General features: G+C 29.0%; 1 protein-coding gene across 2 annotated transcripts in view; it reads right to left on the bottom strand.

The window, feature by feature from the left end:
• LOC107164787 (uncharacterized) overlaps positions 1 to 16,810 on the bottom strand; it is a 44,353-nt gene that overhangs the window by 7,877 nt on the left and 19,666 nt on the right. Inside the window, exons 2-3 of one of the 2 annotated variants that reach the window (XM_089219136.1) lie at positions 15,662 to 16,065; positions 3,749 to 3,856 (exon numbers count right to left, since the gene is read on the bottom strand). In XM_089219136.1, the coding sequence (XP_089075262.1) occupies positions 3,749 to 3,856; positions 15,662 to 15,987 (434 nt within the window). In that variant the 5' untranslated portion in view covers positions 15,988 to 16,065. The remainder of the gene's footprint in view (positions 1 to 3,748; positions 3,857 to 15,661; positions 16,066 to 16,810) is intronic. The other variant, XM_089219137.1, reaches the window with a different exon arrangement.

Raw genomic sequence — 16,810 nt, 5'->3', positions numbered from 1 at the left:
TATACGGTAATAATAAACGCGAGGCTGGCTGTAGAACACTAGGAATTTGACCTTGTCGACTGTTACGCGGTACGTGCCTCACGGCGGCGCGCACACACGCCGTGAAAAGTTGTAAAACCGATTTGTGCATCTAAATCCATACGAAAACAAGGCGGCCGTGCTGTTTGCGCGCCAAAATTCGACCCAATTGAAAAACAATTCCCGTTTGGCGAGTTATCGCGTCGGACCTTTTTTCGATTTGTCTTCGGCATAGGTATAGCTAGGTAGGATGCGAGGTGAAAGTATGTTTCCATTTACGGGACTTTTGCTTTTTGCATATTGCAGCTGATAATAATAATATGTGGGTAGGTACTACTGTACTAGGTATGTGTTTCGCTCGCAAGGTTGTTAAATAACGCTTACTATATAGTATATTATTATAGCTTGCGCGTAAACCGGTCGAACCGGCTTCCTAATGACATCATCACCGTAATAATTATCGCATCGACACTTTCGTAACCCTCACACCAAAGTGTCGTATAATACTGTGGCTGAGGGTTGTTTAAAACCCACTTAAGGCTTATTTGTTCAATATAATATAAAAACGTTATAATGTATTAATCCGATAAAATGTTAATAATACATATTTTTTGTAAATACAACCCTTCCCACCCCATTCCGTGTACGCCGCTGCGTAACGGTCGTGCGTCACGGGAGTCCGGCGGCGGCTGCTCAAAGGGATCTTCTTCGCGCGGCATAAACGTAAACAAACCGACCCAAAACACAAACAACAACACACTCACCTATATGGTGGTCACGGGATTCCTCGGTGGCGCTATCCCGCGGTCGTCGTATTGATTCGTGGGGATCGTGGGCGTGACCAGCCGAAAGAGCTCACAAAAGACGCGAGCGATCTTAAATAATTTTTAATAACAATAATATTAACAAAAAAAATACGTAACGATGATAATGAAGAAAAACGATCGTAGACTTCTAGGCGCGCGGAATATGAAAAACGATCGCGGAACGGCGGTTATCCGGAGTAGACGATGACAATAGCCGAGTGCATCAGATGTACTATTGTTGAGGTCGTCGTCACTATCGGCTGTCAGCACGACTGCTGCACGGGAGTCGGTTATGAATGGCGTACGCGCACCACGAATAACGGCTAGGCATCACTGGTGCGATTGTCGTGAGGGACGGGACCGGGGAGAGAACCAGAGGATTCGGCGGCTGCCACCGGCCCACAGTGTTGCCACTCCGACGGGCGCCGCACTATTCGGCGTTGTCGGCCAATATTCGACTTGCTTTGTATACTTTATTATTATTTATAATTACGTATAATAATATTAAATTCTCGCACGTGTGTAAACCGTCATCGCTCACAACGAGTGTTTCGCACTACTGCCCTGTTGCACTTTTTCGAGAGTGATGTACTGATGTGCAACGGACGACGATTTCGATCGACCAAAACGCAACGAACTTATTGTTGTTAACCTATTGTTATTGTTTCTCTGTCACGCTAAATCGTTCTTACGTACACATATCGCTTTAAAGTTAAAATTATTTTATTTGACGCATTATATTAAAGTTTTTTTTTTCATTATTAATAGCATAAAAGGGCATTTCAAGTATGATAATTGTTCACCATTTTTTCTCGGTACAAACTAAAGCACGTCCGCTCACTAAGTGGGTGGTCTTCCCTAAATGGTACTAGATATAATAGGATAATGCACGAAGTTTTTAATGAACTATGAATGGATTTTATAATGCAATATTAGTTTAAATTAAAACATAATCTAAACAAACCTAGGTACACTGATTATTATCATATAAAATACAAAAATATTTAAAAATGTTGTGTATAATATTTTATCTAAATATGAAGAATTCTAAATCAAATATTTTACTAAAATATTCATTTTTTAGGATTATTATTTTTATATTATACTCACATATTATTTAGTCAAATATGTAGGTAAATATTGTACCTAAATATTATTTTAACCATGTTTAAAAACTGGTTCAATTGGCTATTTTAGTATACTAACATAATAAGAATAGAGACGAGAGGATTAGGGTATTATGGTATATAGTAAGATGGTCTTAACGGACTTATAATAATAATAGATAATTAAAAAAAATTATATTAACTTCAGTTTTCAGTTAAAAAAAAAGTAATTATTTAGGTTGTTAAATGTAGAATAGTTTATACCTGAACGTTTGAATAACAAATTGCACGTAAAAAACTATGGTAATTAGATTTTTAATTTTTAGTAAGTGGATGGTCAGTTGCATGTTATATTTATGTCTATTTTCAATGCACGCATAAAACCAGCTCGATAGCCAATTTTTTTTTAATCACAACATTACATTGCGCTATCGATAAAATAACTTACCTAATATTATATAGATAAAGATTACATTATGTTATATCAATTTGTACCTATACGTTTAGTTTTGCGAATCATTTCAAAACGTACATTAAATACCTAACCATAAATATAAAGTGAAACGCATGCAGTATAATGAGCATTGCGGCTATTTATAGGGAATGTATTTGTACACACAGGTAATCATTTTTAATGATAATAATATATTTATTCAAAAGATGATTAAACACTTGCAATTTATCTTATCAATATATTATGTATTTAATTGATTAAGGTTTGTGTTAGACAAAATGTTATGAATTTAATTCATTATCTGTATTACATTTTTTAACAATGTAAAAGCATTATTTTCTTTTGATAATACTATAATCTCACCAACATCAATATAAATATGGATTAGTATTGCAGAAATAGCCGTATTTATCACATTTAATAAAATGTTATTAAGTCTAATTGTTCGCGTGTAATGGGTAATTGAATGAAAAGCACGACAAAAAATAATTAAAATAAATTGAATATCATTAAATAATTTTAATTGTATATTTACCATTAAAGGTTAACCAATGGAGGAGAGTTTAAATGTTGAATATATACTACAGTAATAAAATATATATTAATGACTTAACTTGTTTACAGCTTTTACATAAATTTAAAAAAAAACTACCTAAATGAATGTATGAAATACAAAGTTTAGAGCAATAAGTCGACAAGAAACACCTAAGCAAGTTTAAATGAAATAAATTTCATATTTTTGTTTAGATTTCCTTGTTTCCCGTTAAGTAATTGTACGGTAGTATATAACGTAGTAATTATTATGATATTTGAAATATATATTGAAATACATTGCTTACAAACGATAAATATTTGTTTCGCTAATATCCGTTGCAAAAATATTTTGAATCCCATTTACGTTAAAATTAAGTAATTAATACAACTTAATCGACTGCAGGTACATTTCCGAGAATAAGAGCTTTTTATAGACATCAAGAACATTAAACTTATTTTCAAAGGGGAATACAACGATTATTGTTAAAAGGTCCCTAGAGACGCCTAATATTTTCTAAGTATTTCCCCTAATTTTACAGTTTTTACATGCACGAACAAGAAAAATGTTTCTTTTAACATTTTTTCTATGGTCTATACGATTATTACGATTAGCCCTGAATGTGTCTTTATACTTAGATTTTTCAAAAACCATTCCCTTTTTAGTTAAATAATTGTGATAGAGCAGAACACTGAACTATCGTTATTTCCACAGATTGTGTGATAAACAAAGATTGATTTAATTTTCCAGGATAATTAAATAATTTCCTAATATTTATAACATTTATTTAGAGTAAATTTCAAATACGAGTAATAATCAAAATTAAACTTACCCGTCAGAGTCGTCGATATCACTTATATCCAATGTATCTTCTTGGACAGGAGGGCTATCGTATATCAATGTCTCAACCATAGATCCTTTTGAACTGCCGAACGAAACTCTGAAAACCAAACATAATAATAATATTATATAATATATTTAAAACTGTTTATTGAAAACAATAGGTATAGATAATCATCTCCGATTGTATAGCCTCGTATTTTTATGGTCACGTCACTACGTAAACAAGATTAACATTATTTTCTAAAGTAAACTGAATGATGTTGGTGAAAAAATATTTATATAAATAAATAACAACAATAATAGTAAAAAAATAATAACAAAATTAACCGGAGTACCCGGGCGTGGTTATTGTGACCGAATTTTCTTATCTGACCAGGTCACGGCGTTTCGTGATCAATAGTAATAATAATTATAATATACACGCAAAGGAAGGTATGAGTACTCGACGAGGGACACACGAGTAATAGTTCGTCTTCTAACAAAAAGTGTTGTCTGTTGTGAGCTGGCTGCTATTACGGTTTCCGTATTTCTTTCCACGTTTTCTTCTCGTTCTTTTAAATTTACTAACAAAAGAAATTATACAATCTGTAGTATACTACCTATTATATATGGCGCGGTGCGATAAATACGCGTCAACGACATTAAAATATGTACACCTATATAATATTATAATACTATGCAGACGAATGAAAGAGAACGGTCTTACTCCGTGCGTGTTTTAAACTCGAGTCGTAAATAATGTAATGATTATTCTCACGATTGTGTCTTATGGTTATGAGTTTAATAAAAACTCAAAACTGTCAATCGGAATATTGCGACGACATGTAGAACCATAAGCTTATAATAAGTTGTTATTACTATTATAAGTCTATGTGTAGAATTCCGCAGTGCTACTTTTAATATACAAGTGTGACGGGATACCTAATATTCTTATTTTTTTGTTTTTTTTTTTGATCGGCTTAGTGGAGCTAGTGGAGCATAATAACATTTTATTTAAAATAATGGGTGTATACCTAAGTATAAAAATATTGAAAAAATAAATAAAATCCAAGACGATCATAATACAATACCTACATTGCTATTAAATGGAATCGATACTGTGTAATATATAATATATATACACATCGTATCCACCTCCGATGGTCAAAGAACTCGAGGCGATAGTAAATACTATCGGAGCTTAAATTTAAACTTTCTTAATACGCGTCAAAAATTATTATCATATATTATGTATCCTTGATAAGTACCATATACGTAGGAACGTTGCCTTTAGTCAATAGTCTATAGATTAGTAACATTACCATAAGAAATTAGATGCGTTAAGTATATAATTTATGCAATAATTCAAATATATATACCACAAACTTATTCTTGTTATACTCAATACTAATCGTATACCTGTGCGTTTATAAAATATTTATTTATATTAAGATCGACAATCGGCTATTTAAATAATATTCATACATTTATTATTGTCACTACAAAAGAAGAATTATTGAGCATTGGGCAAGTCGTGGCAGAATAAGACATCAATTACTTATACTATTATTTTCTTCAATACAATACACAACCTTCGGAGGCTTATTTTAAAATTTGTATTGGTGTCACAAGCTAATAAATTGATGATTTTCCGAATACTAAATACAGGGTTTTTTTTTTTAATAAATCACAGAATAATCGAAATCAATTGAAATCTAACCATCAAACAAAACATTAAAGGTTTCGTGAAATGTAATTAGAGTTATATACATAATATTACCATTATGTTTGGAATAATTGATATTTCGTGAATAATCATCAAGTCGTGTTTTACGTATAATTATTTTAATTTTTACTTGTTTAAACATTTGAGTAGCAAAATAAACAACGAGTTTCAGTCGAGTTAATTTAAAATCAAATTTTATAATTACGGTTTTATATTTTAAACTTAAAACTTAATTCATAGAATACTATCATAAAAACGTGAGATTTTTAGAATTCTTTTTTTAATTCATTAATATTTAATCACCATTGTTTATCAACGACTAAGTGTCTAAGTATAATATAGTGGAGAGCGAATTCAAGAAGTTAATATAAAACTTTCATCGAATTTTGAGTTGAATATGTATCAATTGTGTTATGAAATCTTGTAAACCTTTATATGTTAGAAAGTTAAAACTATCATGCTAAAATTATTCATAGTAGTAAAATTAAATTCTTTGCAATGAATATGTTTAACTCTCTAATAAAGCTAAAATAACATAAATGGAATAACGTGGGTTTAGTAATAAATAATAATTGATTAAACCATCTTTTTACTTACGTTTATTTATATTTTTATTTTTTTATTTTTTTACTTATATTCTCCTCAGAAACCCACGGCCACATACCTACCTATTTTGAAATGTTAATAGTATATATATATATTAATGATTTATGTTGATTGGACTTAAAACCTGTTGTAGATATTTTAAACATTTATAACTAGGTAACATTTAGTATAGCATTACTACTTTAACATAAGTAAAATTTTAATATCGATATCGTATAGATACCAATACTAAATAACCATATGTTATATATTATATAGATTATATCTAGGTATCAACATTTTTTTTAAAAACCAATTCCTAAATATTTTTACTTTATATAAATGAACAGTACGAACAAAATAAAAAACAATTTCTAAAATTACCTTTAATTAATTATATATACGACAATTAAATTTAGTAAAATACTTAATTTTGTATTTCAATATACAACAATATAAATGATTTTTGAGCAAACAAGAGTGTGTAGATTATAGGTACCTCATCTTACATATAAGTATTTAATCATAGAATTATTTAAACTTTGTTTAAAAACTATAATCTAAAATCTTTGCTAAAATATCAAATATAATATAATGACTAGTATATTTGATTTATATCGACAAGTTTGAGAAAAAACGGAAATAGTTTAAAATTAAAAACGGAAACACATACCTATTATAAAAATAAATTAAATATAGATCCTTATACGACGCGAATAAGTTCATATTCTAATCTATGCAGCTGTTTTATGGAAATAATTACCTATATAACACAAGTCTAATTAACCACAACAATAATTAATGATATAATACTATTTTGTACTCAACCAGGTTTGTTGTGCGGTTTTTAGCGTTTCTTAGCAACAATAGCCAATTTTAATGCACTTTTTAGTTCATTTTTGACATTATTTATATCGCTTTTTACTCGCTTTTATTCGTACCGAAAATTGATGCCATGTAACCCACTTCCTTATTAGTGCTACAAAATTTAACCTTAATATATATAATGTATATTAAATTTCAGTTCTTGAGAAGTTCATTTCAGATTTATTTCTAACTAGAAGCAATAAACCTTATTGTCTTCAATTTTCGTTCCATATATGACGTGTTTACCTTAATATTTAACTTACATTATGTTTAAAATTAGTTATACTGTTCGTACTTCATATGGTTAACGGATGTGTACCAATATATAATATATATACTTTATATAATAATAGATATACATAATAAATAATATGGTATCGTATAGATTAAACTGCCTTATTAGCTTTTTCTCCAAAAAAATATACTCAATTATTATTTTTCTATCTGTTTAGTATACCCACAATTATCTTATATGCATACCTATATATTATGTACCTATAATATCATACCGAATCTATGCAATGAACTATTTTCTATTGCAGTATAGGTACCTAGATGTATCACGATTTTGGTACCAATACGTCATATACATATTTATAAACATTGTACATCTGTACTTATTGTATACTTTCACGTAGGTAGAACATTTATACTCTTATAAAAAATACTTTTTTTAAAATCATTTTGGTATCGCAATTATCGTTTTACATTTACAACTGCATAGATCAAATGTATTATGATTATTTTTAAAATGGGATTAGGCACTTGACTATATTTAATTTCAATAAGCCAAATATCATCATTTAATTCATCATGGCCTCTTGCAATGATTATATGTTTGAAGTTCTATTTTTTGTCTACAGCCAGAGATTAAAAAGCTTATTCTGAAAGCGTAATATACATTTATGACGTCCACTGTTTCATGCGCTTGCACGTTTGTACCTATTTTATACACCTAAAATGTTATTAAATATAAAGTTGAGACTAGTAATTTGATAAAAATGTAATTTAACGTTTCGGTTCGGTCTCGTAAATTGGCCGTTTTCAGTTTCCAGATCCCTTCCGGATAGGGTGATGGGTCGAAAATAAAACTAACACGCTCGTGCACTGCAATGACGTAATTACCATTGGGCGGACAGTCGCGTGGGAAGAGACATGCTTAAAAAACAGCAAAAAAATAATATTGTTGTGCAACTCAATTCGAAGTTCATTTAAATGTACTTACGCGTAATAAAATCGTCGTATTGCTATAACGATGAAGGATGAACTAAGACTTGTATTAATATGTCTACATAATAATATATGTCGAGAAAAATTTGCCTTTGTATAATGATCGCGGGTTGATGTCAAAGAAAATATAACGTCACAGTTTAGCTACACAAATGAAATAAAACTTTGGACTTAAATAACTATATATTAAAAATCTGTAAAAATAAACACAAGTTATTTATAAAATCTAGTTAAATTTGCCATTAATACATTTTTATATATCCGGTCGTGTGTCCGAATTATGTGCAAAAATACAATTTAATGGGTTATATTTAAACAATACCTAATTGCATTTGAACTTAGTACAACCACAAAATGTCAATTGCGCAGATGAAACACTGTCATTAGAATTATTTCTACTATGTTGCAGTAGAACAAAGTGATTTTTAAATTATGTTCATAATATATTCACATTTTTAAATCTATAACATTCATAGCACTGATAATGGAATTAAATTTCTATTCATATTATATATGCGGTAGTAGATGTCTAAGTATTTAACAGAATGACGAAAATATTGATTTTTTAATTCTTAGATTTTATAACTTTTTTGGATTTTAATTTTTAAGTTATTAGATATTATCACATTACATAATCATTTGATGTTGTCCATAGATCATAATAAATAATTTAGTATTTTAGTGTCTATAATAAAAAAAAAAAAAGTTGAATAAATAAAAAAAACACATATTCAAATATAAAACGATTTTTATGGGTCAAAGCACAAAATTTAAGACAGTATATTTCTATACATCATAAAACATAATTTCAAACATATAATTTACTGAAGACCAAATTTCGTGAACATTGTTTGCTTCAAATAAGCTTATAAGAAGTAAACCCAACACATGTTTGTTGCGAAAAAGTCCAACATTGTACAACTTGTTGTATACCATTATACATTATGATAATATATTAGGCTTGTAGGTTATTGTCTAAATTACTTTTACATGGGGCTAGGTAGCTTATTTTTATTAATCTTTGTGACCTGCAGAATTTCAACATATAATTATAACATATTTAAACAACTAACTATATTTACAGTGTTCATACATTTATAACGATTTTATTTATTGTGCGGCTTATTTTTCAACATGAGTTATGTACGATATATTATTATCATTTAAAAATACTTTTTTTTGCTAGCATATGCCATTTGCCTTTGTTTGGTCTACATTGAACACAGGTGTTGTTTTACATATACTAGCTGTTTATATACAGACGGTTTTATTTATAATACATTTATATTACCAAAGAATTAATGTAATGTTTAATATTTTTTGAGCTAACGGGGTAGGTAGTCGTCAAAATGAGCAAATACTAAATTACGTAGACTTGATGTACCTGTCAATAACAGTGTTGAATGAAAAATTATTTACCAACCTATTTCCCATAAAGAATAATATCCTAGACTATTAATAATATTATAATGACAAAAATAGCTTTAAAAAGATCAATTTTTTTTTTGTTGATTAGAAAATTAAAAAAAAAAATTATTAAATATTGTAATTTGTAAACCTCAGATTTTTTATTTACTACTCAGCAGTATTAACTAAAAATTATAGTGAATAAAGAAAATCGATTTTAAGAAAAAATGTTTGTTTATTTAGATAAACGAAGATGAGATGATTAGGTATTTAATTTACATTTATAAGTACGTAATATTAATATCTATATATTTAATTCACTGGTAATTAGATGAAATATTTTTTCAATTTATTTTAAAATTATTATTATAAATATGTATATATATAATATATAGAGATTTTTTTTTTAAGTATCTGACTCCAAATAGTTGCGGGAGGAAGGCGAAGTCGAAAAAGATATATATTTTTTTTAAGTAATGTACTTAACGACTAACGTGGTATTATTATTATTATTAATAATTAAAAAATTGTTATTTTGAAAATAATTGAGTAATATATCATAATTAACCAGTTAGATAACTATTTATATGCATTTTTAAATTAAAATTATCTCTTTAAAATAATTTGGTTCTTAAATTGTATTTAGCATACGCCAATTTGAAAATGAATAGTAAAATTGTAGGTATTTTAAGTAGAACAAAATATACAATGCAATGCATACATTTGTAGTATTATCAATACTTAATGAAGTATTCTAAATATTATGCTTAACCGTTTTAAGTGATAAAAATGATAAAATATACATACTTAAATGATAAAACATATATAATTATTATATATGTTATTCAAATAGCATATACTGCGGATATATTAAGAGCCAGATTTTGAAAGTCAAATTTTTTGGCACTAAATTATTATTTGAGTTCCAAGTATAATCCAATGGTTTTCTAATGAAACTATATCATAGTTTAAAATATCTCGTCACGAAGAAATCATTGAATTATTCATGGTACAAATACAATTAATTTTTTTATAGGCTATTAAACATAATACACAGTGTTGGTACACAATATACATTTTATACAACTAATATACCTGAGTCCTAAATATTTATATTTTTGGAAGATTTGATAATGAAAATTATATTAAAATATGTCTAATATTTTAGATTTACGCGTACCTATATCTTTTCTTTAACTTAGTGACAATAACCCGTTTCGATGTTCCAAACTGTAGGATAAAATAGAGAGTTAGGCGATCGCCTCTAATTCTATAATCGATCACATCAAGGTTAAAATCATAAAATAAGAGGAGACACAGTAAACACTATTATATCATACAACATAAAAGTTGTTTTCCAGTTGTTCTTAATAATAATAATAAATATGAGTATTCTTTACATTATTATAGGTAATATTCATGAGGAATATTCTTAAACTTTAAAAGCTTTGAACAAATAAATAGTGTTTATAAGAATAAAAATGCTACTAATTCTAGCAAAATGATATATGTATACATTAGATAAGAGACAAAATACAGCAATGGATGTCACTTTCTTTATAAATACTATTTTATAATTTTCAATAGGCGACACCAAAGAGGGCGGTCTTGAAAATCCTTAGAGACTAAAAAGGGTGAACATTTTTACGCTCTTCTTGTTTTCTAGAGAGTTTGACAATGGACTGGAAAAATATAAATGGTATTTTTTATACAATGTTTAGAGTTCCATTGTTAACACATAAACGATTGGAAATCAATAAATTCCTATACAATATAAAGTATATAATATAATTTATCATATTTTATGTATAAAGGTGCCTATATAATATCGATGGTTGAAATATTTTGAAAAGAACAAAAGATTCTATGATAAATATTATAATAATTGTAAACGTTAATTGTGTGTATTATGCGGGAAGAAAATATCGGATATCTATGTTTATAAGAATAATTTCATAATTATATCTCCTTGCGTATTTTTTTATTAATATATAAAATGAACTAAAAATCATAAAATCAGGATTAATAAATGTACCTTTAACATAAATAACTGTAGTATTAACCATGTGATACAATGAGATGCCTTTAATATCTGAATCACACCACTGAAAACATATTGCGCTCGCTTAAAATTTAAGGTACCTCTAATAAGCTACTTCAGATACTTAAATAATTAAGATTTCAATTAGTTCCGGGTACTAGATATATATATTATAGAGGCCTTGGGTAATTTGTATTTTTAAATTTAATTTCATATGTACAATATAATATAGTCACATTTTAGATAAAGGATTTTCACCCGAATTAACCTATGGGAAATTGGGACACTAAACCAGAAACCTTAAATAATTCAAAATGTATAAACAGTTTATAATAAACTAATACAACCCGAATGGTTTTGAGAAACTAAATAGTTAAATTAACCAAAACCTGAGTCTCGAATAACATATTGTGTACTGATATACCTACTGCTAACGGCTAATAAATAGATATATAACTTAAAAATTAACACGACCTAACACGATTTTTATAATGTGATGTTCCTCGACAATGAAGAATTATTGTCTGTTTATTAATATAAATAAAATATATATATATATATACTAAATATAAGACCTCAATGGTTACACTCACGCTTTTACCCAAGACCGTTCCCCCATAAGGAGATCCGACTTACATATAGTAATTATTGGTGAATTTTACAATTTATATTAGAATACTTGAATTTTTTTTTATTTTTTACATGAAATTATAATATTAAATCAAATTTCTTCATATATTGTTATCATAAACACGTATTCAAGGTCATAGAATTTTTAGAGAATATAATATAATATTAAAATGTATAATTATTATTGATTCATATATATGTATATATATATATAAATTTATAATAAATATTCTATGCTCAATCGTCTTGCTATAAAGGTATATCCTCAATCATTTTATGCTTAATTATACTTCTACCGGGTCGTATAAATAATTACTATAAGCATTTAATGAATCAACAGTGATCTAATAGAATATTATTATAATATATATTATATTATGTACATCAATGACATCATGGTAATCATGGGCGCAACTAGGGGGGGGCTTGGGAGTGCTTAGCACTCCCAAATTTTCTGTACCGATTTTTTACATTATCGGTGACAGTAGCACTTCTGATTTTAAAACAAGGGGGGGGGGGTTCTCGTATTGTGCTTTAGATTTTAGCATTCCCATAAATTTTACCCTAGTTGCGCCCATGATGGTAATATAGCCTGCAGTGAATGTAAGAAGATTTTTCATCACCTTACTAGTTTCTATTTTTTTTTTTTTATTGCTGTCGATTGCATACCATATCCTAAAATTATATACGATTTGAAAACTCAAGGAATTTTGATTTTTATAATTTAAACTTAAAAAGATTTAGTGCCATATATGCGTGTGTGTGTTCGTGGACTGAAGCACCTAAGTAGGTATATGTTTACTGAATCAAATTCATCAAATTGAAATTATAGTTATAAATGTTATAATATAATATATATTACATGTATAATACCTAGTGTCAAAGTCATATACCAGTTTTACCGGCAGAACCTATCTGATGATAGAACTTTTAATATAAAAAGGTCAACGTTAAAATGAATATTTAAAGTATATTTAAAAAGCATCTGGTTATTAATATAAAATATCTTTAAAATTCAAGTAAACAGTTGTCTTATTATAAATTATAAATTTTAACATGGAAAGACGTCACAAAACCCGTTTTTTCATCATTAATAATATCCACCTACTTATTTCGTCCTAAAAATTTTCACCGTTTTTTTGTATAAATTTAACTATAAAATAAAATAGTTAAGGTTAGTAAATTAATTATGGGGTATTATGGCTTATAAATGTAAGTATCGCTTTTGTTTATTCTACGAGTTCTATGTAGTTCTATGTTATTCATATTTTCATCAATGAAGTATTTAGAATTTTTTTTTTTGAGGGGTGGGGGGTTGGGGGAGGTAGGTTGTATTTATCCAGAGCTTAGTGACTTAAGAAAAATAGGGGGTGGACATTTGATATTGACATATTTCATTGGTAGTACTTGCACGATGAAAAAGAAAACTTATTTTATTTTATTTATTTTTCACATCGACATCAAAGACTATAGGATTTATATGATCGCGAGGTTGTGGCATAGTATGCGCGTTTGAATATCTGAATAACACTCTTAAATCTTATCGGATCGCGTGTTATATTACCATAACTGAACACAATAACAATAATAGTTCCTATAATAATGGTGATCACTTGCACTCTACACGCACAATACTGCAGCCTACAGACAATTCCAAACACATAATTGTTGATTAAACACGGAATTTTAAATGTTTTCTAAACGCGCTCGCGATACAGATGACTGATTATTACTGTGGTGCATTTTATGTACGATATTATATAATAATAATATAAATACTAAGTAGTAAAGTATAATACGCTGTCTACTTGCACCCCAAATGTATAAGAACCAGTAACTTGCGTTGGAATCTTAATGCAAAATAGTCCAGATGTAATTTAACCTAAGTTATTTACGTTGGTACTTTGTGTAATCTTTATTTATTTTACGATTTTCCAAATATATAACTGCAATGCCGGGCAATGGGCATCAATGATTTGCATTCATTTTTTATTTTTATATACTTATTTATATTATATAATACACATCGATGAGTATGACGGTACACTGATGCATATGTTTATTGCAGTAAAATACTAAGACCAAAAGTCGGAGTAGAGGATTACACGTTGGAAATTGTACAAAGAACCTACACGGTACACATGCAATATGTCGGTCTATCGTCTACGAAAACTATACGTATAACTGGAGATTATTTTCACGATAGATTTTTTTTCAAACCAGACGACTTTAACAAAACCTCTAGTTTGCCAAAAATATAACTCTGGAGAGAAGATGGCCCATGCGATGCGTTGTGGTAAATCAAAGTTTCTACTTATTACCCATTTTATGAATATTTTATTATTCTATGGTCATGAATTGAATTTTTTCATTAATTGTATATATTATAATAGATATTTATATAAAAGTTTTTTTTTTTTTATTATTATTATTAGCCTTCAGTCATCGACTATTATGGCACAACAATATTACAATATAAATATGGCATATAAAATTAATGATGTTATGGTTAGCCGTTACGCCGTGTCCTACGTGAATCCTGGTCAGTGCGGCGAGTGCGAACGAATTCTATTCTGACTATGCTGTTCCGCGCAGTGCGGTGCATCCGATGCGTCGAAATACAAGCTGTTAATAACAATTGTTTTAATGTTTTTCGCCGCACTCGCCGGATTCACGTAGGCACGGCGTTAGCCTATACAAAATGTGTACAATATAGATGAGATAACAAATTATATAAATAAACTAAAGTAATGTAGATAATTAAATTGTAGATATAGTCTGATAAACAATAAAAAAATAAATAGGAGAAAAACAAAAACCCAATCGCTACGGTCAGAAACGTTTGTTAACGATCTCCGTAAGGAGATTGATTAGTGGGGTAATTAAAGAGTTAAAATTGGAAATAAATTCAGATAAAACATTTGAGACGGAATCCGTGGAAGAAGAAATCGTTTTGGTCGTTGCAGCAGCAGCATAGGATTTCCTTGGAAGCTGCCGAGCATGTAAAAGTTATTATTTATATTATTTGTTGTTGTAATTATGTATAGTATTGTTATGAATGTATATTATTATATGATCATATTAGTTTATAATAAATTATAAATACATTAAGAAAAAAACGTTATATTTATTATGTTGTTATTAATAATTTAATTTTACATAAATTGCGATAATATAGTACCTATTAACTTTTATACTGGTAATGTGTTAAAAAGAATACAAATTTATTTAAATACATTCTTACTACAACTAATATATTTTTAAATTAAAAATGATCGTATGCACTTAGATTCTTTTAACAACCTATTACAATTTTACTTTATTTAAATCAATAAACTTATGCAGCTTATACAGAGTGAGTTGGTTAATAAAAAATAAAAAAACGGTGAGAATAATTCGTAAACTGAAATAAATTATAAAACGAAATATTAACTAACCTTTTGGACGCGGCCGGTCGTTTACTCTCGTGCGTGGCCGGTAGCACGGCGTCAATGATGACGCTCGACGCAATGCTGCCCGCGCTGTCCTCTTTGACCATTGTTCGCCGTACGGGTGGGCAGGGCAAGGCACCGAACCCCTCACGCGGTTGGTGTCCATCCAGCTGCTGCAAGTTGAATGCGACACTGGGCGTCGGCCGGTTGAACCGGTGGTACGCCGTGGCCGCAGACGACTTGTGTTCCAGAGTCAGCCGGCTGGGCACCGTTGGCGGCTTGTCGCTAATGGATGGCGCCATGTACGACAGCATAATACAGCCGACGGGCATTCACCACCGGCAGGTCGCAGTTTGATGCGTGCGGCTGCAGCTGCAAGTCGTCGTCGGGCAGCAGGAAACTGCAGTCTGCTGCAAACAGTCACCAAACACACACCATATGATTGTTGTATTATTATTAAACATATTCTAATAAATTCGAACAACCGAGTGGTACCTATAGAGCATTAGAGCATAATAGATATAATATGACGTGCAGTTATAGGTATTATAATTATATGTATATAAAAATATGTAATATACAATTGTGACAAGTTGTGAGGTTGTGACATTACCTGAGGGTATCGTCTATCTGCTTATATGAAAAATTTTAAATTATAGTGTAAGTTAATATTCTACATTATTATATTATGTAATATACGACGTGAGTTGAGTATTATATATACAATAATATGCATATTAAATTATGCATGTATCTATACATAAGAATTACTATAGTTTATAAATGCATGGTAGTCTTAAGATTTAAGATATTAAATTATATTGTAATACGATACATAAAATATGTATACCACCGTCACAGCATTTTGTTTCATTCAAAACTTTTAAAAACTTTTCTTTTTTTTAAAAAATTAGATAGTAAAATATTTTTTTTAATTGTTTAGGTTCAAACAGCTATTATAGAGCCTAACTTGGTTACAAGCTTACAGCATATCCTATATTTTGTGCGAAGAATTATAGTAGCGCGTAATATTTATACCATATCATATATGAACCCAACACATCGTTCAGGTCATAATAATATAAGTGGCATTTAGATGGACGAGGGTCCATCTGGCGGATGCAAACATTTTATTTTGCTCCCCTTCCCTAAAAA

Source organism: Diuraphis noxia, unplaced genomic scaffold, assembly GCF_037042655.1.
Source record: "Diuraphis noxia isolate RWA-SAM2 unplaced genomic scaffold, SU_Dnox_SAM2 contig0002, whole genome shotgun sequence".
Taxonomy (NCBI): domain Eukaryota; kingdom Metazoa; phylum Arthropoda; class Insecta; order Hemiptera; family Aphididae; genus Diuraphis; species Diuraphis noxia.
The sequence above is the reverse complement of the archived record's forward strand: the minus strand, read 5'-3'. Positions and strand labels throughout refer to the sequence as shown.